We start from the raw sequence: 24562 nt of genomic DNA, 5'->3' as shown, positions 1-24562 counted from the left end.
TGGAACTGAAATATTATTCCTGCCATATGCAGACTACTTTTACCAACAGGGAAGCCTAACCCTAGAACTTGTTTTTCTCCTACTGTAGGACTGAAGTATTTGAAACATAACATACTTTCATGCACTATTTGGATTATCTTGTATATGTGGTTGCTTCTATAGCAATATGACTGTAGACCTTCGGACTCAGCAGACGGCGGGTCTTTTTCATTAATTGAATTACTAAGAAAGGGATTGCATTCAGTTCGTATGATGAAAAAATAAATAAATCTGCAGAGCAATCTGCAGGGGATACATCATTTTTGCTGTAAATATGGTTTTCTGTGTAATAGTAGCTTCAGCTTCATATTTGATACAGTGCAGGTGCAGTCAAGCACTCCTTTTGTGTACACTTGGGGCCAAGTCAGACGGTAATTATGACAGGCATGGATTGGATTCTGTGTATCTCCACACCGGTTAGGAGTGGACATCAAAGAGCGCTCACCAAAGCCTTCTGCAATAAAAGAGGAGAAAGACAAAGATATTGATTAGGGTGAACATTAGTAAATCTCTTTCTCTCTCCTTTTTTTTCCATCTTTTTCTTTATTTGTCTATCATTTCACTACTACTCTCCCTCTCTCTCTGACTGTCTGATTTGCCTCTATCTGCCTCTACGTATGCTCTCTCCATCCCCCCATGCCTTCCCCATCCACCCCCTCTCCCTCTCCAATCATTTATTTATTGCTGATCTCTTTATTCTGTATTCGTTCAGTTTAGGGCCAGTCCACGCTGTGTACGATGGTGTTTCACTCTCACGAACACACGGTGCCGTTATTATCATTCCTTTACACCCGTTCCAAACACTTTTTCTTCCTCCTCATCAACGCAGAGATACCTGGGGGCGGGCGGGGTCACACTGGTCCAATCTAAGGCCATATTGATTCCATTAGATAATTAATGATCCAGCCAAGGGCCAGGGAGGAGCAAAGGAGAGGTTATAGGAGAGGGATGTGTGGTGAGGATGATGGGAGAGGCAAAATTGGTGGATGGGTGTGTGTGTGTGAGGGAGGGGTAGCTGCAGACGCCAAGGCCCTTGAGAGTTGGAGAGAACCTTGGGTTGGGAATCATCCAGAGTCGTCAAGGTCAATCGGAGCCGGAGCTCCGATACGGAAGCAGAATGCCGAGCGAGTTTGGAATATGGAATGCTGAGCGAGAGAGGAGGGAGAGAGATCTTCATGTCCAGAAGCCGCCGATTGATCAGCAGCTGAAAAATTGTACATTAAAAAGTCTTTTGACTTCCAAATCCTGAGGTCCAACCAGGGCCGTAATGCATGATAAGTAGTTTTCAGCCCTCCAACCAGAATACCAAACTTCATCTCCCCAGACACTCCAGACACTCATTTACAACTACTCAACAACATGAAAGGCAAGATAGAAAACTAGCTGCATCAAATATTCTGTTCATGTTATTTCCAACCGTGTTTTCTACATCTTCCATGATATTGAACGTTCTCGATTTGATCAAATTTTATTCACAGGAATGCTTCATCACTGTTGTACTGTGTATATACTTTACTTTTACCTTTAGACTTGGATGAATGAAGAACAGAGGAGAGCTGTCAAGAAAGCATTATCAGTTAAATTTTGATTGCACTGAAAACTGAACTGCATATGTCTTAAATGGGCCTTGAATGTTAAAACCTTTTTTTTTGTATTTAAGTGGGGGAAGCTTTTATTCAGCTGTGGGCATGAAAACGGAGGAGATCGAGAGGTTGAAAGACAACACCAGGCTTTTTACAGCTTTACAAAAATAACTTGTGAGCACATGGCAGATGAGAGCTGTCATCTTTCAGAATTTTCCATCATTTGTAAATTACAGGAATAGTTGCAAGTTCAACAAAGCTTTTGTAGGTTTACTTGATGTAAATGTGTAAAACTTTCTGCTTGGATTTAGCAGATTTTGTGAATCAGGCTCAGCCCTGATTAGCCTGACCTTCGCAATAGGCCATCGATCAGTATTTGCTCTAAAATGTACTAAAAATAATACAGTTTTTTCACTTATTTTAGGCGAAAGAAAAAAATCTAAAAGTGCAAAAAGTAACATTAAGAGCCTCTGCGTGATGCACTAGGACAGCGGCATCATACACATAATCTGTAAGACTTTCATTGAGGAGAATGAGGTTCTACTCCCATTAAGGAGTCCTTGTTTTATACTTAACTAGTTTTTTTTTTCCTGTAAGTTTTCTTTCAGCTACTGGTTGGTAACAAAAGCCATGGCTAAGACAACAAGACTCCTTGGTTAGATCTAGTTTTGGTTCTACCAGATATTTTTACATCATTTAGCGCATGAAAAAGCGCCTTCTCTATTTTCAGAGTTCCAGGGTGACGAGTCACATCTTTAGATGAGTTGATTACAGTTGTAAAACATGACAAACAAACAGAGTGAGGCAGAATTTTATTTGCCTTGACATGTAACTGAGAATGCAGTAGCTGTATGAGAACATCGTTTTTAATAGACAGCACGCACAGCGATACAGAAAGCAGCAGAGAGAGCAGGAAAGCAGCAGTAAAGACTCTCACTCTGAGCCGAAATAAAATAATTGCACTTAAGTAAGGTAATTAACACAAATAAAATAGTTTTTCGGTGCACCGCCTGAACACTCTGGGTTACACTCCCACTTTCCCACTGACTCTTGTCTCCTTATAAACACAGGGAGGTCCAAAGGTTTCAAAGGGAGGGTCTCACACACACTAACGTCCTCGCAGCCCAGCTAGGGAGGGAGCCCAGAGTGTGACTTTGATTGTTTGCGAAGGTCACCATTATTCTGCTGTACAGAGCAAACAATTCTTCTAAAATAATTCTTTGCTGTGTTGTTAATGTATACAACCCTTAAAGCAACATTTTACATATTTCTTTGATATTTTTTAATCCCCAAAATTTGTGAAAAATCCTCTGAAACTGTTGTTTTTATTGTAAACTATAAATCACACAGGCTCGGTCCTGCTCTTCCCCTTTTTACATGAGTGCAGTGTGCATGTAGTCTCTAGTGGGCAATGAGAACTCCTCTGCCTCCACATTGGCAGTCTTGGCCAGCCTCTGTATTGGGCCCCAGGGGTTGGGGAGATGAGGCATAAAACAACCATGTCTCTACCTAGGGGAGCTGGTGGCATGGCAGTGGAGCTATTGTCTGTCGGCGTGCTGTTTGACTTAAATGTGTTCATTTGCCTGATGCCCCTGACTCCCCGTGGGGAGGGGCGGCCCGGGGAAAGGAGGGGCACGCTAACGAACCTCTGACAGCTGGAGGCCCTAATTAAACGTCCCTGCTGAAAATAAACAGAGCAGGAGCCAAGCAAGCAGCCAGAGAGAAGCGCACTGCAAACAGCGGCTGTGAGCGCTCGCCGCAGTGCCCTCCTCTTCTGTTGCTGCTGAGGCTGAGCCAAGAGTGCACGGCTCTATAGGGTAGGGGTCTCAAACGCACACACTCAGGCTGGCACACATGCACCACACTTATGAATATGGAGCACTGCAGCAACATTGTGAACACCTGCGGTCACACTTGATACAAGTTGATCTCTACAGCTGTGGGCACAGTATTTTATTTTTTTATTTTTTTTATTTTTGTTACTTCCAGTGCTCTCAGAAGTTACACTTTTCTTTTTCATAAATTTCCCACTGTGCCATGACAGAATAAGTTGACTCGCTTCTCTCGAGTGGGGTTGTTTCACACTCTCCGCCTAGATGACACATCTGACATTCAGAAGCCTGTTGTGCTGCTAGCTAGCTGGAGCATTAGCAGTCAAAGTGGCGGGGTCTATTTGGGTGAGTGCATTAATGGGCCGACCAACCAGCGACAAGGTTATGAGGCTGATTGAATAAATACTGTGGAGGTCCCTGTCCATTACGCCCCTGTGTGTCTGCCCAGATAGAGATGGAGAGATAGTTTGAGACAGAAAGATGAAAGGAGAGATTAGATAAGCACAGATAGGGTCAATTAAGAGATAAACATACAGGTATAGGTTGAAGAGAGGCTTCCGCCTGTGTGCGTGGTGAAAAATTGAGAGTAAATTGCTTCCTGTCTGTGTCTCCTTTTGATCTCTTTGTCCTACTGTACACAGCCCAATTTGGCATGTAGTGCATTTATCCTGGCGAGGTGGAGAAGGTGACAAAGGTGAAGTTGTTAGACAGAGGTGCAATGCCCTCTGCTCGACCCTGTCTTCTCTCCAGCAGACTCTTGGAAAAGACTGTCAATGTTGCAGGCTGGTAACTTTAGTATGTATGTATGTATGTATGTATGTATGTATGTATGTATCTATCTATCTATCTATCTATCTATCTATCTATCTATCTATCTATCTATCTATCTATCTATCTATCTATCTATCTATATATATATATACATATACATATACATACACACACACTGTAGGTTACCTATGTTGGAGTAAAGCCCGAGCCTTAAAACTTAAGGCTAGGAATATTCTGCCAATTCGAATACCCAGGGAAGATGTTGAATCTGGAAAATTAACCAAACTCATTCAATTTGCAGCTTTATTGCTTTCCTGCTGATTTAAATTTACTTAACAGGCAATCAATTTGTAGGCAAATTGTCTGGATTTCACATAAAAGAACTCTGAAGAGCTAGAGCATTTAACATTAGGAGTGCACTAATGTATGAACAGCACCAGTTTATTCTTCCATGTCTTTAATAAATACAGATAAGATTGCCCTTCTCTGCTTCATCTTGGACTGCAGTAACAATCTGCAGGTATAAAAGTTCATAAATTATAGCCACAGTCAGGTGGTCAGTCCCCAGTTTGATCCAGCTTGAAATATTTCAGCTGCAGTTACATGGATTTTGATGTAAAGCATTCATAGTGGAGGATAAAGCGTGCTGATTCTAGCGATCTCCTTACTTTTCCTTTACTGTTACTGCATGCTTTTTGTACATGCATTGCATAATTGTGAACAAAATATTCCCTGCTAGAACTACCTCTTCAGTTCCTTTGGATTACTGACCTCAGAGCATGTTCGAAATAGAAGTTTTACATTTCTGCTTCACTGTTGCGGCCTAAATACAGAGTAAAACTATTAAAGTTGATGACCCACTCTTCCCTTTCAACAACTATTCCGCCTTTGTTGAACTGATTATTGACTCCTCTGCCTTTGAACTCTGTCCAAATGCATTAAATGTTGGCTCTTTTTGCCCAGATTTGCAAAATGATATCTGCCAAACCTGCCGAGCTTCTGCTGACCCCTCTTAGCCAAGGTCAGCATAGCCATGCTCAAACTCGAGACATAATCCATTTTCTTTTGCCCTGGCACAGCTCTACTGACATGATTGTGCTGACCCAGCCAGGCCAAAGAAAGAGGAAGTGAGAGAGTGAGAGGCAGAACGAAAGAGAGAGAGGGCATCTCAGGCCCAAGGGCATGACACTGGGGTGCTCGGGGCCACACCAGCCCTTTAAATGTCAACACAGCACAGAGGGGAGGGAAACTGGTGAGGAGCGGCGCTCTGTTTGAGGACAGGAAAGAATATTGGCAAGTGATTTTTTACTGCAGGAGGGTGTTAGAAGCTGGCACAACGCAGCAAAAGATCTGGGACGGGCGGGGTGTTTTGTCTTCAGACATATTCGGTTTAAACGCGAGTCACACACAGGTTTGAATATTCTCTCTGGGATGAAGGGAGACATTTTGAGATCTGTGATTTTCAGAGTAAGTGTGACTTCAAAGGAGGGTTAGTGTTTTGTCTTATGTCTGTTATCTTGGGAGCAGCCACTGACCTTTATGTAGGGAAGTACACACGGTACCTAATTACTCTGCCTCAATCTCTTTCTTCCCTTCTTTTAAATTAATCACTCTTGCCTTCAGTAAGATATCACAAGATGGGATCAATTTTCACCCAAGCTTTTGGATGCAAATTATAGTCAAAAGTCAAATTAAAAGTGTTGAATGGAAACTGTAAAAAGAGATAAAGTGTCATTGTTTTCTTAAAATTAAAAGCAGGTTTAAGAGTTTTTCTAGTGTTTCTTTAAAAAAAGGGGGATTAAACCATCAATTTTGATGGAAACAACCCAAAAATGCCATGCGTCTTCCTGCCTGTAGTTCCTGATTTATATTGCGGCTTTCATTGGCAGTTCTTGATAGTATCGTTCTTGGCTCTTTTTTCTCACCCCCATTTGTCTCTTTGTCACTTCTCTCCTTTCTTTTTGTGAATCTCCAGGTCTGAGTCCATCACGTCCTCAGCCAATCGAAGCCTTCGTTAACAGCGGCGTGGGCACGTGATTGGAGGAAGGATGGCAACCATGCCATTTGTTAGTGAGGGGAAATGTGTGAGTGTGGAGTGGGATTTCCTGCAAGGACTACTGGCCAAGCCTCCCACCCTGCCCTGGTGAGACATCTCTCACACAAACACATGCACACACACAGGCTGAAACTGTATAAGCCTACGTGCATGCCCATGAATTAATCTCTGCAAGATGGAATACATGCATTAACACCCTTGCACTCACTGACAGTCTGAAGAAGCTTTTCTTTTCTTTTTTTTTATCAACGAAACATTATCCAGAAACATACGCTTTTCTCCTTAGTGCTACATATCACCTGTATTGTTGTTCACCTGCCAATCCTGTCAGAGTTGCGAGTCCCCCACCCTTAGTGGGAGATTAAGTAAATTTGGCTGGAATTATTAATGGGAAGTAATTTACAGGCGGATATAAAAACTAAGCAGAATCAATGTGTGTGTATTGATTGTTCTCAGTGGCCGGGGTCGAGGCAGTATAATAATGAGATGTTACACAGGCTGGCAGCATGAGTCCACACATACACACACACACACACACACTGATTTCACTTATTAGAACCTAACAGGGAGAAATGCAACAGCTGTGTCAGCTGATTAAGATACAAACATATGTAAGCACAATATGCGCACGTCTTTCCTTTGTTCTTTTCTTCTGTCGCACGTGTATGCGCGCACACTCACTCACTCACACACCACCCGGTGGTCTGTCTACGGATGAAAATCAACAACACAGACACGAGGGAGAATGGCTGGTTCTCCTCTCTCTCTCTCTGTGTCTCTAACACACACATACACACACTTTATCCCAGCGCAGCACCGACACAAATTGTGAAGTGGCTGTGACAACATAATTCCACCACTCAGGCCCCATTGAGGAGAGTCAATACCCAATCACAGAGACAGGCTACCTGAGCCCCGGCCCCCCTCTGTCACTCTGCCCCTCCCTCGCCTATTGATCCCTCAATCATGGCTTCAGCTCACTAGCCCGGGACCAGATGAGAGGGGGAGCTGGGGCGGGGGAGGAGAGGGTGAGAGGAGAGGGTGAGAGCGAGGGAGAGTAAGAAAAAATAGGCAGTGAGAAATTGTGTGTATGTGTTCACATATGGATTTTGGAGCAAATGGCATTATTAGGACTCTGCCCGATAAAAGAAGCGAGTTTGTCTGTAATTACCAGGCCAATCTGCGAGAGATGGGTCAGAATGGAGATTGTTTCACTTGAATTGCAGGAGCCATTCCCATTATGTGTATTTATGAAATGAGTTTTTCAGACTGATGCTGAGGTCATTTTTACAGAGCACGAATCAATCAACAGGTGGTCAGCAAATGGCCATTAAGCGATAGCCCATCAGTTTTTCTTGTCTTACGTCGCGCTGATTCAGATTTGTGAGCCCCTCTGATCCTTTCTCCCTGTGTTTATCTGTTCCTTCATTTTACTTCTGTCTTTCACCCTCTGCACCACTTTCGCCCTTGTCCCGTTCGTCCTCATACCGACTTCTTGTCCACATCTCAGTCTCCAGAACCTGCGTAAAGAGAAATCTCGCAATGCGGCTCGTTCTCGGCGGGGGAAGGAGAACTTCGAGTTCTTTGAGCTGGCCAAGATGCTGCCACTGCCCGGGGCCATCACAAGCCAACTGGACAAAGCTTCGGTCATCCGGTTGACCATCAGCTACCTGCACATGCGGACCTTTGCCAGTCAGGGGGACCCACCCTGGAGCCCTCTGCTGGAGGGAGACAGCAACTGCGGCAAAGGTGAGCAAGAAACAAGCAATCACATGAAAAGAAAAGTTTTTGTGACTGAGATATTACAAAGAAGATGACGAAGAAAATTTAGGTTTTATGTTTTCAACTAAAAGAAATATGTACAATGATCTAAACCTTCTAAATGTGGGTTTTACATTGAAAATGAAGCAAATTCTGGTGCACCATTTTTAAAAATGTAACTTAAAAACAACTTTTTATGTTTATTTGACTTTAACATCAAATGTAGCAGTAGTGTGTTTGCATTAAGATATCGTATTTGTCCCAGACTGAATGAGTTTTAGAGCTGTAGACTCAGTACTTTTCCTTTTTCTCTTCTTACCAAAGTTAACATTTTCTCAGAGCCTGGGATGGGATTGGAAAAGTATTATGCTTTCCAGCTGAGTAACAAAATGCCCTAGTAGTGACATACTAGTGAATAATTGCCTAAAACATGATAATCTAGATAACACATTTTTAAGGCCTTTTTGAGGGTCTTGTCCTTGAATTAAAATTTTATTTAAAAAAAACATCCTGGTAACAGAAAATATCTCTATGACTGGTTAAGTGTTGACACTTTTTCTGGGTATGTCACGAGTAGGTTGTTGTTATCTGTTCACAAAATTCAACCTTGACAAAAGCAATGTGCAAATATGCAGGATTAAATTAAACACGCATATGTGGAACACTTTCAGCCAATGATTCCTACATTTCAGCCAATATGAAAATTATATAGCAGAGATAAATATGCTGCTTTGTTGCCAAAGGACGCAAACCACTAAAATTCATATTTCGACTCACTTCTCTGTTTCAATCAGAAGCAGACCTCAGCTGTCTGTTCTGCCTACGTACTCCTACCCACAGTGACACCCCACGCCACAAAAATTCAGTTCGGACTGGGGTATTGATCCAGCCTCCTATTAACAATAGTAATTACTGCCACTGTCTATGCGTGCAAACAAGCTCATGCGTTTTCTTTTTTCCCCTGTAACACACATGCAAATAATCATACAAGTATTTTACATAGACAAGAGTGAGTATGAATAAAATCTATGTTTTTTGTGTGTGTAGGCACATAAATATTACTCATATTATAGACAAAACTCCAAAAACATGTTTTCCTTATGTGGAAAAAAAGCAAAGTCCCTATAATAGTCATTTTAAAGTGAAGACCCATTTAAGGGGGAGGTCAGGTTCAGGTTTCAGGTTGTGATTAGATGAGTAGTAGCAGTAGTGGTTAAGCTCAGATCAAGACTCCAGGTAATTATTGTAAGTCAAATTGATGTCCTCTTAAGTTAGGGACACGCAACTGTGTGTTTGCGTGTGTCTGTGAGTGTGTGTCTATTAGGAGGGAGAAAGAGAAGGAGAGGGGGTAGATAATAAAAAAGAGGGAGGAAACTATTGGTGCAATTTGTAATTACTGAAATTAACTATATAACGAGGACAGTGTAATTATATAGCCTGTCTAATTGCTACTATTACTGAGGGGAAATGATGCAGCTACAGTGCAAATAGACGTGTGTGTGTGTGTGTCCGCCTTTGTGCCTGTTCCTGGTAAATTTGGGGAAATGTGAACAAAAAAAACCTGTCGTATTAACAGCATGTTTCTGTGAGACTGCATGTGGTGTGCTTTACCCACATTATGCACTGCATTTCCTGATGGGGTGAGTACCAGTAATGCTACCAGTGCGGTCTGAGTGTGACGTTATAGTAAAAAATACCAAACCAGTTCTTTTCCCAGTATCCTTTGGGGGCATCATAGAAATTTTTACACATTAAGATCAGTGTGGTTTTCCGTGGTTCCATGGTGTAGTTTGTTAACACCTTCGCCTTACTTGTGAAAGACACAACCGCAGCCTCAGGGTGTTAAGAGCTAGCCTGCTGCTAACGTCGGTCATAAGTCTCGATAAATGGGATGGTTATATCAGGAAAGGCATCTGGTGTCAAAATCTGTGCCAGATCAAACATGTGGATCCATCTACTGTGACCCCGTGGGAAAAGAGGGAGAAGCTGAAAGTATCTTTAAGGTCAATGCGGTTTTCATCTGGAACATCGCTCACCACATGAAAACACTCATGTAATGTCTTCTTTTTTGCTCGGAGACTTAAGGTGTAGCGTTAAAGACGGATTCCATTATGAAAGAATTAAGATATAAGCATCAATGGGAAGTTTTATATAAACAAATCACCCACAGGCTAATATTGTAGGTCCCACAGGAAGATGGAAACAGGACCTGTACATGACCTGAGACCTCAGATGTTGTCAGTGGATCCCTTTGGGTCTGTGGGTTGAGGATTGTGCTTGTATCTGTTGGTGTGCTAAAAGGTTGGGAACTGGGCAGCTTGGAAGATGAGTCATTCCCTCGGTTTCAAACCCTTCTTGATCAGCTTGACTTCCAACAATGTTTAGGTGTTGGTAGGTGTAAAACATCCACATGAATGCCAAAATCCAAGGCCTCACTGCGAGCGATATCGAGTGTAGAGGTGTCGAGCCAAATATGGGAGCTTGGAAGCAAAACGACTTAACAAAATCAAGCTTTTAATGCTGTATCAAGTTCAGAAATAAATTCCTCGGGCGCCAGCAGCCTTCTACACACGGCAAGGGGAAAACCACTTGGCTGCACATGAGGAACCCACTCTGGGAACAAAACAAACAAGGGCAAGCAGGATTGTTTATACACAGAATGCTGACAGGGAAATGACAGAGTGGAAGGTAATGAGGCACAGGTGAAAGTAATCACACACAGGTGAAGACAGGAAACAAAACGAACACAGGATGCAAACCTGCCTTTCAAAGTAAAACAGAAAATAACCAAAAGAGACTGATAGAGATATGAATACTAACACTTAAGAAGATGTACAAGACAAGAAAACGCAAAGTGACCAGAGCGTGAAGATAGAAACGAGACAGAAGAAGGCACAAATGGAAACATGGGGGTGATGATTACTACAACAGCTACTACAAGTAACACACAAAACGTGGATAGAACACAGGATATTTCAACACTGAATTCTTACCAGAAGCCAAACATAAAAACCACCAGAGACACAATAACATCACAAACTGTAGGCCATCATATAATCGTCAGTGAAGCTAAACTGAGGCTTACAGTATACGGAGACTAACAAAGAAATCAAAACAGCTTAAAAAGGTGTTAAGCACTGCAAAAATGTTATGTAACTCATGTTATGTTATGTTATGAAACTCAAAAGTAAAACAACGATATACCAGATTTAAAGTCAACATGCAAATAAAATAAGTTACTGATGTATACATGGCCATAAAGGAAAATGAGTATTCACGAGATAGCTGAATTAGAAAAAAAATTAACTTCTAATATGGTCTAAGTACATTTTTGTCATAGTTGTAGCTTTCAAATTGCCAGTGCTTGTGTGATACAAACCCTACAATAATCCAGAGGAAACCCCAACAATCAGACGACCCTCTAAATGTAAGCACTTGGCGACAGTGGGAAGGAAGAACTCCCTTTTAACATGAAGAAACCTCCAGTAGAACCAGGCTGTACATACAGACAAGTTGCACATGGTGACTTCTGGGCCCTAAGGGGCAATGTAGGACGGCTTTAAAGATTAGATATGGTATATATCTGACCACTTAATAGCATGGATGACCTCAAAGCCAACATATTGCTTTTAAAGAACTTTGAACTGCATCCTGTTACAACTTGAGTCTAATCTACAGTCATAGTGTGTGAAAACATGTATTCCTATGCATCAGCCCATTGTTGTACATCAATATCTCATCATCCTTTCTGCGCAGGACAATCTGATTGTCTGAGTGATATTCATATACTAGCACCCATACACACAGCCGCAGCCTTGACTCTACGCATGAATTGCGAATTGTTTTTCCTCTGTATTCCTGACTTTTCTTGGCCTTGATAGAAAATACCTCCTGTTCAGCATAGTTGGTGCGCAGGTAGTAGTGCTTCTTGCCCTGTGTACAAAGTGGAAGTGCGCTGAAAAGATGTGAGGTGTGCGGTTTACGCTACAACGAGAGGCACTTCTCGTACAAATGTGAGCCACAACGATAAATATATAGAGCCCCCGCGGAAGCTGCTATGTGAAGGTCGAGAAAATTGTGAATTATCTTTCACATTCTTACCACTGGGTCAACATCTGATATGTTAAGTATTTAATTAAATATTTGGAGATTTCTTACAAGCAGGTCACACAGTCTCCACAGGGCCTATATTGAAAATGCAATGCTAATTTGGACATCAGTTTGAACAAGTCTACCCACAATGCATTGGCAGGGTTTTAAGTGTGATGCATGACTTTAATTCCGTTAGTGGAATGTGGTCAGAGATCTGGCTGAAAGGGAGCGGAGGCCAGAGAGCAGGGGAAGGAACAAATGTAGGAGGAATAAAGACAGAAAGAGAGGAGGAAGGAAGAAGGAGAAGAGTGTGAGGAAATTGGGATGGGGTGTGTTGGGGGGTGGGGGTTGCATTCCTCCACATTCCCTCTTGTCCGGGGTTTTTGGATGGGCAGCGGAGAGGGAAGGAAGGTGGAGGGTGGAGGAGAGGAGAGGGATGGAGCGCAGGGGAGGGGCCGGAGTGGCTTTTGTCTGCTTCCCACGTTTCAAAGCCAGTCTTGAAAAATGAATAGACAGAGGAAAATCAATTGCATGACCTTCACAGAGAGAAAGAGAGAGATTGAGAGAGCAGGAGAGAGCGGGAGAGAAGGAGGAGAGAGAGAAAGAGACAGAGTATGGAAGGAAAGGAGCAAAGGAAAAGGAAAGGCTGAAGGCAGGGAAGGTAAAATGACCCATGCTGTATTTGGTATTTGTGCACCTGTTTGCACAGCATATTCAAGGACTATTTGACATCATTTATATTTCAAAGCCTCTGTATTAAGTAAATTTTGCTATCAGGGACAGTTTTTTCCCCCATACTACACTTCCTTTGAAAAAAATCCAGGAAGCCTGATTCCTATTCCTAAGCTTTCTATTGCTTGTGATAAGAATCTACTTAAACTTAGTGGCAGATCTGCAATCAAGCAAACTGACAGTTTAACCAGATTCTACAGGTGAAACCAAAGCAGTCTTCCTGTTGGACAGGCAAGGTTAAACAGGTTAGTCCAGGCGGTGTAGTGTGATGGTGTGCTGTTTGTTTAAAGTAATTCAAGGCTTTTTGGAGGTTTATATACATTTTTTAAACCTCTGACACACTCTGTATTATGCTGCTCTGCACTGGCAAGAATAAACCACACCCAACCATGCAGACAGTATTAATGTTTTTATAAAATAACAAATAAGAACATAATGTAAAAAAAAACATTTTATTAGGTTCAGCAGAATATAAATTAGTCCAAAAGTATCTTTTGCACTTTGGTTCAGTTTTTACTTTTGCATGTTAGTTAAAGATAATGTAGGGTTTGTTAACAGTAAGTGCAAACATAATAATAATAATAATAATAATAATAATAATAATAATAATAATAATAATGTAAAGAAAATAACTTGATTGTGGTAAGACAGAGATATCTTTTAAAATTTCCTATCTGAAATTAACTTTCTACTTTTATTTTTGTTTAATAAAACAGAAAAGGGGAGAAAATATCAACCTGTAACAGGTGTGCAGGGCAGCTGGAGAACGCCCTCTGCCTTTTTCACAAGGCACAGTGCAATGACAAGTCAGCGCCAGCAACAGGGCCAGCTGAAGTGTTTTACTGTCTCGGCTAGTGAGGTCAAACACACCTCTCCCCTCCCCGGCGCTGGTGACATTGACTTTCATTCTGCCTCCACTTGCTCGTTCTCTCTCTCTCTCCCTCTCACTCTCCCCCTCATTTCTTTCATTGCTTTCGTCTTCCCTCGCCTCCCCTTCTGTCTCCCCCACCTCTTCACGATCTCCCTGCGTCTGCCTCCCCTCTAATTCACAGCGTTTAAAGCAGCCTGGGCTTTTAAGGGAAGTTAATTGCACTCAAATTATGTTCGACCGCAAAAGGAGTGAGGGAGCGATGGAGAAGAGACGGAAAGATAGAGGACAGATAGAGGGAAGGAGGGAGGGATGGATGTCGGCGTGAGAAGATAATTGTGCCAGAGAAGGACGCTGCGATTAGGGTCACTTTTTCTCTCGCTGTCTGTCGAACGGCCGAAACATCACATTTGGATTGGTAGTAAACAACTTGGCAAGTGACCGGGCTCTTGTTTTGAAAGGGTGAAGCTGCGGTGGCAGAGCCAAACTTAAGAGACAGAGATGAATAAGAAGACACAGAGAGAGGAAACTGAGAGAGAGAAATGGGGGTTCACTGTTTGGTTCCCATGGTAACATCCTAACCTGGGTAAAAGAGGTTGACACTGTGGGGGTGGAGTCTGTGTGTCTACAGCCCCCCACGTGGGGATGCTTGGCTCTGTGTGTGTGTGTGGCCATTCCTCTGGACTGAACTGGGACTAAATTATGTATTTGACAAAAGTATCATGAAAATCATTCAAATTTTTTCATTCAATCATTCAAATCTTTTCTGCTTGTGAAGCGCTGGGGAGTCCGTGCAAGTTGACCTCTGAGTCAAATCATAATTAACGTGTCCATTCCTGCCCTGTCCCATTCTGTCTCTTATTCCCACAATGGAATTAAATCTCTTAGCAGAGTCCCGGGAAGCTAATGGAATCGGAGTGTGACAGAATAGCTCGATTAAAGACCTCAGCCATCCCTGCGTCCAGCTCTGCACACAAGTCACGGTGTTTATTGGCACAAACTCACTTAAAGGAGAATTGCAATTTAACGCATCTTAACTAAAGTCAGGTTTTATTGCTTTTGAACATTTTTTTATGGTTAAAAACTGAAGGATTTGATGAGATCAGGGATCAAAAAAAGAGTAATCAGGCAGTCACACATTTTTTAAACAAGTTAACAGTTCATGCAGGAAACCAAGACTGGGATGTCAAACTAATTTTAGTACATAAAGCTCAAACAGCCCGGACCAGTTAAATCAAACATGCACATATACTCATCATAATATATGTATGTAAAACTCCCTTACTTTAATTGTAGCATTACATGTGCAGTGTCTTTGTTAATAGGAATCATGTCAAACTGACAGTTACTTAGGCCTCTGCATTGGGTGAATGTAGCGTTTCAGGTCCCGGTTCAGTACACGATCTATTCTTAGCGACATGCAATGCTTCCTGGTGCAAAATTCATTGAAAAGGTCAAACATGATGCCCTCCTTTTCTGCAATTTTCACATTTAGCAAAAAAAAAAAAATTCCAGCGGGCTGTGCTTTGACTCTTTGAGGGCTGCATGTTTGACACCCATGATCGAGACCACTTTCTTGATTTAGGAGTTGAGTTGAAGCCCTCTTTCTTTCCAGCGCTTCAACTGGGCCAGGAGTCACAGATACAGGAATCTGGCAAATTAAACTTTTATTACACTGAGTGCCACCACTTTTTTTCTTGGCTGAAGGTGATCTTTTGGGGCAAAATTCTCTTGGTTATATATTTATGCTTAAACAAGAGGGAATAACGTCCAGTTGTCTGTACAAAAGAGTTAAGATTCACAAAAATATTCCAAAATCTTGTTTGACCACAACAATATTCAACTACAAATGATGTTTTCAGGCACAATGATGAGATGTGTTGTCCAAAACTATCTAAATGAAACATTTAGCAGATCAGATCAGACTTTAATAACGTGGCCACATTGTTGGTTTGTTAATGTCTGTCCAATCATTTGTCATCTGTTTTGACTTGGTCTACCAATAAGACGCATGCACAGCAAGTTCAAAATAAGATCTAAGTTGTAAAAAAAGATGTTATTGTTTGAATTATGATTTATAATGACATAAAATATTATAGAAGCTGTAATATTAAGGTATACACACAGAATAATGCAAAGCCCTCACTCGCACACGGGCACACACATAGAGAAGGGGTTCACAGTAGCACTACAGAGGGATCTTTGTTCTCAGAGTGTGATACCATCAACGCTGTGAGACTCTTTCCCTTCACATGTGCGCAAGAACACACCACACACGCGCATGCTGTGCGCACAAACACACACACACACACACACACACACACACACACACACACACACACACACACACACACACACATCAGGTCCAGTGTTTTGGTTTCCTGGTTGCCCTATTGTACTGTGGCAGTCTTTAATAAATGGTCCTCTGTGTATTTGTGTCTGCGTGTGTGTGCAGGGGTGTGACTCATCTGTCAGCCCCGCTGGCCTCATGTCACATTCAGCGTTTCCTTGGGCCCGCTGACACTACTCAGCACAACTGATCACCCACCATCACCGTCGCTCCTCCAGGGTTCTGTGGCACGAAAGCCAGAACAGACACACACACTTTCACAACAATCGAAGTGCGTTTGTCTTCTGTTTTGATTAATTCTTATATGGTTACCACGGGGGTTGATTCCTCCAAGCTTCCTAGCACTGCGGCTGCATCGCTGCCCCACAAGGGAGCCTGCTAGGCAGGCAGAGAGCGAAATGGGCTCCCCATCCCCCTCCAGGCAGGGACTGACTAGGCTGAAGGGTCCCAGCACCAGACCCCCTTTCATAGCCCTGAATGGACTTGCCTTATTTAAATTCACACTCTGTCACACAGGGGGACCCCAATCTCACAATGCCACTGTGGCTTTGTCCGGCAACTCTGTATTTATGTGTATATGTGTGTGTGTGAGAGAGAGAGTTTGTGTGTGTGCACGGGTATTTGTGTTGTTTAATCGGAGAGCATGTTGCTGCTGTGTAGTCTGTGCATGAGAATTCATTGCTGTGTGTATTCCTAAAGTGTGTGTATGTGTGTGTCTATAGCTCTAATGGAATGCCTCCCTCTTCTATTCAACAAACCCACATCACAAGCAGGCAGCTGGGCAATATATATATGCGTGTGATTGTATATGTGTGTGTGTGTGTTGGTGGGTGTGTGTGTTCCGATCCCCCCTCTGTGTTCAGTTGTAACCCACAGCAGCGCTTTCATTTTCCTGTCATAACGTGTATTGATTTCCCGCAGCCTTGCAGCGACACACACATACACACGCGCAGATATCCAATGATCCTTAAAGGCACGCACACAGACTCACACGCGTACATACATTTATATGCTCTTATACACACATATTTTGGGTACACACGGACATACGCAGTTTGTCTCCATTGGACGGGGAACATTGTGTTCAAAAGCAGCCCTGTTGGAGTGAGATTAGTTCTCACATATGGTCCCCACTTTTGCAATCACACACTTGCAGGTGCATAAACACCGTCACACACTCCTTCTGACATAAAACAGTAAATACACCTGATTGCAAAATTAATCTTCCACGTCAGTGGCGGCACCCCCAACCCCCATGCCCATGTTTGCTTTGGAGAAAGCGATCACTCTCTCCTTCCTTAAGGTTTTTCATTTTCCCTACCCTCTGTGCTCCTCTCATACCTATCTTCGCCCTCCTCCCCTCCTCCTCCACCTAACCACCTCCAACTCTATTTGTATTGTAATTGCCTTGGTAAACACCACCACTTTGGCACTGAAGCAGCTCTGATAGCTTGTGTTTGGGATGCATTAAGAGTGGTGATGCAGACACTGTGTGTGTGTGTGTGTGTGTGTTTGCTTGTTTGTTTGTATGCCTGGCAGAGATTGAGTGGTATGCGTCACGCAGCGCTCCACCTTATGTGCACTTTTTTTTTTTAAGCACGGTAAATTCTTCTTTTATCAGACATAATTGCTTCAAGTTTCACTTTTGATTTTGCTGAAGATTTTAAAGTTGTGAAAGAGATCCCACGTTAATGCAAAATCCTCTATTTCCAGATCAATTTGTGTAATCACTTATTCCTCAAAGCTGTATTAACTCATCCAAAAAAATGGAAATTAATCCATCAGCGTGGCTTAAACCCGACCGGCAAAATGATTTCCTACATATTAAGACGTTTGTGTTTTATTTATGCAGCTTTGACTAATTAAGCTGCTTCTGATGGTTACACTGACCAAGAGCATGGCCTTTCTAACTGTAATATGTGATCTTAACTGTCTGGTACTAAACATGGAGACTTTTTTTTTTAGCATTTTGTCATACTACAGTAATAAAAACACGCACCTTACCTACAGAAACCCAAATTTCTGCACTGAAAAAGCCCTGCTCATGATCAATTAACAAAATCTACTCACCTGCTATAATATCAACAGGTATAAAATGCTGCCCGCCAGCATTTTATGACAATGTCTGTCTCCTTTTTCTCTGCAGTTAGACGTTCATCTCATTCTCTGGCGACTGACATGTTTGAGCAGCACCTAGGGGCACACCTCCTGCAGGTAACGACCGCATCACCCACACATTGCTTCTTGTACCGCACTGATTATGTCTATAGTTGACTTTTTTGCCATGCTTATGTTGTGTTGTTAAGCAGAGAAACTAGTTTTTTCAGATGTATCAAAAGTTGAAGTTAGAAATGTTTTTTCCCCTCCTAACAGTCACATTTGTTTGATTATCCAGCTGTGCTAAGTCGCTGCTATGTGTGATCACAGCCTGCACTGGCTCAAGTCGTTCTGCCTTGACTCATATTTCCAGGCAAATTCCTAAACACAGTCACACTCAGACACAGAAGCACATCGCGTAACCCTCAGATGCTGCCAAAGAATACCTCCCTTTTGCACTAACAGATGAACACAGCCCGAGGGGTACTCTGGGGCAGGAGGGCTGCTGGGGTGACGAAATGCAGAATGTAGGCAAAGACTCAGAGGAAGAGCAACGGAGGTAGCACTGCAGATTGTACTTTGGAGGGAGCTTAGGGAGGGGGAGGCGGTAGGAAGAACAGGTAGGAGTGGGAACAGGTGGAGGGATAAAAGGAGAGTAGAGAAGTGAGAAGGTTGTGGTAAAACAAAGAAACATTACATATGTCTGCTCTCCTCTGGCATTTTAAAGAGGAAGAGAGGCTTAGAGAACGGCGCTGATAGAAATCAAATTAACGCTCCAGAAAAACTGTATGATTCTTCCCCTCCCAGCCGTTCTTCCACAGTAATAGCCTGATAATTGCACTTTAGTTCTCCGACATTCATGCGGCTGGTTTCTCCTCGCCGCGACACGCGACACACGACACACGACGCTCCACACCCCGGCCACACATTTGCATACTGGATGTGTCAGTTGCATAAATTACCACTGCCACTTTAAGCACTAGGCCGCCAAAATAGCAATCATTTTTCTAGAGCAAAGTGGCCCTGGTGTGTGTGCATGTGTGTGTGAGGCTGAGACTGTGTCAGCTCACTCCTGGATGCTTGTTATGACGATTAATATTATTCTCTGAAGCAGTCCCCTCTAATGGGCTGGCTGTATACCTTTCACTTCTCATTAGAATCACTGCAGGCCGTAATGACTCTGGTTCTATCTGTGTCTGTGTTTATTTGTCCGTGTGTGTGCGTGTGTGGCTGGAGATCCAGGATGAAGCTTCGACTCTTGGTTTATTACGGCTGATTGGAACAGCCCCTGGTCTATAAGCTCAGTTTCTCATGTCTCGTTGCTGAATTTGTTTAAGTGCGCCTTTCTTGATGCACGTGCGTATGTGTGTGTTTGTGGACGTCCACACCGCATGCGTTGCGTCTGCCTCTGTTTTGTTCACCGTTTGTTCGGTCACGCAGGTCTCACTCGCAGCTGTCGCGCGTGTAGCTGCGTCTATGGGAATTGTTTCATGTCTATTCACATTTATGCACGTCATGTGAGTTTTTTGCGCGCGCGTGTGAGCGTGCTCACCAGTTGAGAGAAGAGGCCGAAGGGTGATGGGTTGTTTGTTCTCTAGCTCATTGTAATTTGTTCGATACACGCTAATTGCTCTCATTTGTCTGTCTTGTTTCTGTTTGCCTTTATGTCTGCGTCTCTGCGTGCATGTGTGTGTGTGCGTGTTTTTGTGTGCCCACGTGTGTGTCCCTGTGTGTTTATGTGCACAGTCTCTAGATGGCTTTGTGTTTGTGGTCAGCCAGGAGGGACGGTTCCTCTACATCTCAGAGACAGTTTCTATCTACCTGGGACTCTCACAGGTAAGACAACCTCATCTCACTCTCTTTATGTCTCTCTCACACAACACACACACACACACACACACACACACACACACACACGCACATCCACACACACACGTGACCACATAATCCTTTATTTACAAGTGCATTTGCACACATGTGCCTGTCTTCTCTTTATGCTTTCATATCCCTTCCCAGGAGCGCGTGTGTTTGTGTGTCTGTGTGTGAGTGTGAATATCTTTGACTTCACTCTCTGTGCTCATCTCTAGAGTACAGCTCTCACAGGGGCAATGCTGCTCTCTCTCTCTCTAGCTCTCTCTGCCGCCCTCTCTCCCTCTCCAGGTACTCACCTCTGTTGATTGCCTGTGGCCTCTTGTACTGTGAATGTTAAGTCCTGCCATTTTGCCCAGATGCATAAATAATAACAGTAATTACTGGCCTAGCAATCAAAGTGTCGCCCCAGCGCGCTGGGCCTGTCTAGGGGAACAAATCGATAGGCATCTTAAAAGCCACATTGATTGTAGGGAGGGGGAAAAACACCAAGGGGGATGGGAAGATAGATAGAGACAGCCAGAGAGAGAAAGAGAGGGGGAGGAAAGGAGGAGAGGTGTGATAAGAGAGAGATGTTTCAAACTAAGAAGAATGGGTACAGCACGAGAGAGCGAGAGAGAGGCAAGTGTAACAATAACAGATGTAACTGAGGGTTTTTTCTTTGTTTAAGGGCAGTCGCTGAAACCATTAACAAACTTAAGAATAAGTTTTAAGGATATGTTTTTTTTCCCTTTTAGTACAGTACTCACATGAAGGAGATCTCATTAGTCTCCATTGGTCCTTGGCCACCATTATCATTCATATCTGTACTGACTGGAAAAATCTCTAAATATATATATGTATAATTATCAGAGCAGATAAATCAAACAGATGTTGTCCCCAGTTATGAAATCACTGTAACTTAGGGATATAATGTCAGAAGTAGTTTTTTGTTAAGCAGAAAATGTGATATTAAACAAAAAATATATCTATACACATGCAAGAGGATAACAGGCTTAGCTTTTAAACCATTGCTCATTGTTTCATTTAATTTCAGATGGATGTTGTACTTTCTTTCTGTATTGTTAAGGCTGTGTAATTCTTTAATTGCATACTGATATTGACTGTTTTCAGTCTATTGTGATTGCTGCACATGTGATGAATGTTACTACATTCTTGTTTTACACCGTAATACAAAGAAAAAAAATGCAGCAAGCAAGTTTGAAATGGAAAGATTTTCTTTAGATGCATTTTACTAAATCCTTCCTCAACTTTGTTAAGTTGCACTGATAGTCTGTAATTTTGGCCCTGGTCATAAATATACTTTCCTCCACCTGTACACAATGATGTCCTGAATTGCACCTGTAAGTCAGTGTAAAGAAAACTTGAGGGGGGAAATAGGTTTTTAGTTTTCAGATATTTAGTCATTGTTTAATGTTGAACTGGAGACTTGTAGGAAAAAAATGAGCTCACTGACTCCATTTTTTTCCTGATGGAGTTTCATATCATGAAGAGCCACAAGACATGTTTGTCCCCCCTCCCCGTGTTCTCACTACTCTCTTGACCCCCAAAATTGTTCTTGCAACAGAAGATATAGTTCAGTCTCTTAAATCAGTGGTTCTCAAGCTTGTTCTTGTATGCTGAGCTTGAAAAGTTGAAAAAGTTCACCTCACTTTGTTTTTACTAATTATTCACAATAAAAAAGAATCAAAAATCACATTTTCAAGATGACCTCATCAAGCCCTTTCTTATTTTCCACATATACAAATATTCATTCAGTTTCCCTCTATGTTTTTGTTGTGGTTGTCCATGCCACTCCTGCAGAGCTGCTGTGCCTTACAGATAGAGGAGGCTTCAGAAGGCGCTTGCAATAAGGAAACATAGGTCTTTCCTTTCACAGATCACTCTCTGTCTCCCATTTTCACTGGGAGGAGTTAAGATGCGGGGAAGAGAAAAAAGTGAGGGAAGCTTGAAGACATGCTAGCATAATAAAAAGCACCCATTGCTCTACAGCTAAGATCGATTCACAGCAAGTAAGGAGAAGAAGAACGATTACAACGCCTAATTACTCTTAATGTGAGGCAGACTTGAAACTATTCTTTAAACTTTCCTGTCATGGGGCATTCAATGAAGGTTAATATAAAGTTGGATTAGGACAAGGATTGTCTTGAATTGTCATGGAGTTTTTGAGTCTTCTTTGCAAACACACACACACAATGTACATGTAAACACAGAGAGATACAAAAGAAAGTGACGTAGAGAAGACAGAACAAAAAGGGGAGCTGCAGAGAGGAACAGCGAGAACCAGACAGACAATTACAAGAGAGAAAGAAAATAAAGCAGAGGAATATGGGGAGAGACGGTGGTAAAGAGGAGCGAGAGAGTCTGAGTGTGTAAATAGAGTTTAAATGTGCAGTAGGAATGAAATTCGCCTTGGGATTGCCTAGGTAAACAAGACAGCCGAGGCTTTGGTGGAGATGCTAATAAAACAGAGCTGTTCTTATCAGCTGAGCAGATGGCCTAACCCATCACATCTCCTCAAACTGGGCCTAAGCCATCAGCATTCTAATGAAATTATTTATGATCTAAGATTACGTTCCAAACCTTAAACATACAGCGCCACGTTTACCTTCCCGAAAAGATGAGGACGGCCGGGCACAGAGGAGGTTTATGATGAGAAAGACACAGCCAGAAAGGGCAGGTAGACGGGGTTCGGGGAGGGGGGCGAGCGCGAATATACAGTGTGTTTATGGACACAAGCAATGAGATGGAAAAACGCACAACAGGAAAGAAGGGAAGGTGGGAGGGAGAGGACAAAACACTTCAATATACTTTGCTGGTGAGTGGAGGCGGACACAGGGGAGAGGGGAAGGACAGACAAACAATGTTCTGAGTGAAAAAGTATAAGTGGTTGTTTGTTTTAGAGGGCATGTCGCCCCTGTGGACCGCCCCAGCCCCGCGTCTCCTGTCCCCCCGTCTGACCCCTCTGCCCTGGCTTACCACCCGGGCCACTCCCCTGACAGTGGGGTTGCTTAGCCGACTTAGCCCAGGTCAGGCACCTTGACCAAGGGCACAGCCCTCCGCCCATTCCCCTGGCGCACAGGTATCTTTTTTCTTTTTTGTCTGGCTCACTTGGTTTTCAGGCCCGGGAGCACGAGGGATAAACCTGGGAGCGACACATAGCAGATGAGGCAGGGGGGAGAAGACATGGAAACAGAAGAGGGGAGGGCAGAATAGCTGGAGAGACAAAGGTTGGAGAAGATGAGGGAGGAGACATGAAAAGGATGGAGGAGTAAAAGTAGGATAAAAAAAAGGGATAAATGGGGTAAAGAGGAGGGAGGAAGGATGGTAGATTGAGGGAGGAGAGAATTGATCTGCGAATGGTTAGTATGCAGCCCCCACTCCACCTCCACCCCACCCCATCTTCCCCTCCCTCCTCTCCTCTCCTCTCCCATCAGTCAGTGAGGGCTGAGGGCTGAGAGTATGTTGTGGACCACTGCCCGGATGCCTCATACATATTAAAGCCCCCTGCTATTATTTATATCATGTCTCTGCTTCCCCTGCTCGCTGCCCCTCGTCCCCACCACACCACCATACATGCATGCACGTGCATCTCTGCGCGCACACACACACAGGTTCACACAGATGCGCTGACAGACAACTACTCGCACAAACAGTGACACACAATGACACACGGAGACATAAAAACAGACAGTCTAGTCACATACGCAGGGAAACAGAGGCGCGCCGTGTGCTTGCATAGGCACAAACGCACACACGCAGACACACACACGCTCTCAGAGAGATTTGAATGATCTCGGTCTCTCCTCACGCCTCCCTTTGCGCCACATTCTATACCTGTTTTTATGTCTGAGCCTGACTCATCCTCTCAATCGCTTCGTCCCTTCCTCATCTTCTCATTTCTGTCTGATCTTTTTTCAATCTCGCCCTCCTGCTTGAGATGAAGTGATATTATTCGGATAGGTCTTAAGCCCGGTAAAGCCCATAAGGACCTGTTCGCCTCTCTACCTTGTTTTTCAACACCACCGGGTCGAGGGATTTTGCCTCTTTCAAATGGCTGGTCCAGTGTTCTGAGCAGACTTGGTCCTTGAGAATGACAATGTGCTAACAATTACATATACATGGATAAGTATACAAACAGATAGATACTGATATAATCGGTAACATGAAATGCTCAAAGCGAGGTTCATCCAGAGTTTAATAGAGATATCCAGCCATTTAATGGACAGCTGCAAACTCTTAACTTTAAAACATTAATGAACGAGTCAGTTTTGATGTCAGACTCAAAAAGCACGCAGCTGTAGAGTGCTGACGTATTATCGACGCTGAGGAGAAGAAGGATCGGTAAACAAAAACACTGAATTTTCCTCGTGTTAAAAATTCTTGATTAAAAAGAGTTTGCTGACGTACGTGAAGGTCAGCTAGCACAGTGCTGTTGGTCTCCACATTTACCAGCCTCACCTGTTAGAGCTGGACAGAGAACGAGGGAGAAATAAATACATTAGACCTCAA

General features: G+C 43.1%; 1 protein-coding gene across 6 annotated transcripts in view; it reads left to right on the top strand.

The window, feature by feature from the left end:
* The window catches only part of npas1 (neuronal PAS domain protein 1), a 66628-nt gene that overhangs the window by 34421 nt on the left and 7645 nt on the right, over positions 1 to 24562 (top strand). For all 6 annotated transcript variants that reach the window (XM_085243471.1, XM_085243469.1, XM_085243470.1 and 3 more), the window contains 4 exons: positions 6201 to 6368; positions 7792 to 8030; positions 18231 to 18298; positions 19928 to 20017. In XM_085243471.1, the coding sequence (XP_085099597.1) occupies positions 6274 to 6368; positions 7792 to 8030; positions 18231 to 18298; positions 19928 to 20017 (492 nt within the window). In that variant the 5' untranslated portion in view covers positions 6201 to 6273. The remainder of the gene's footprint in view (positions 1 to 6200; positions 6369 to 7791; positions 8031 to 18230; positions 18299 to 19927; positions 20018 to 24562) is intronic.

Source organism: Mchenga conophoros, linkage group LG14 (assembly GCF_057382185.1).
Source record: "Mchenga conophoros isolate Kocher_MC1m ecotype Shallow Benthic linkage group LG14, M_conophoros_male_GT1.1, whole genome shotgun sequence".
NCBI lineage: Eukaryota > Metazoa > Chordata > Actinopteri > Cichliformes > Cichlidae > Mchenga > Mchenga conophoros.
Note: the sequence above shows the minus strand (reverse complement) of the source record. Positions and strands in the feature narration are given on the sequence as shown.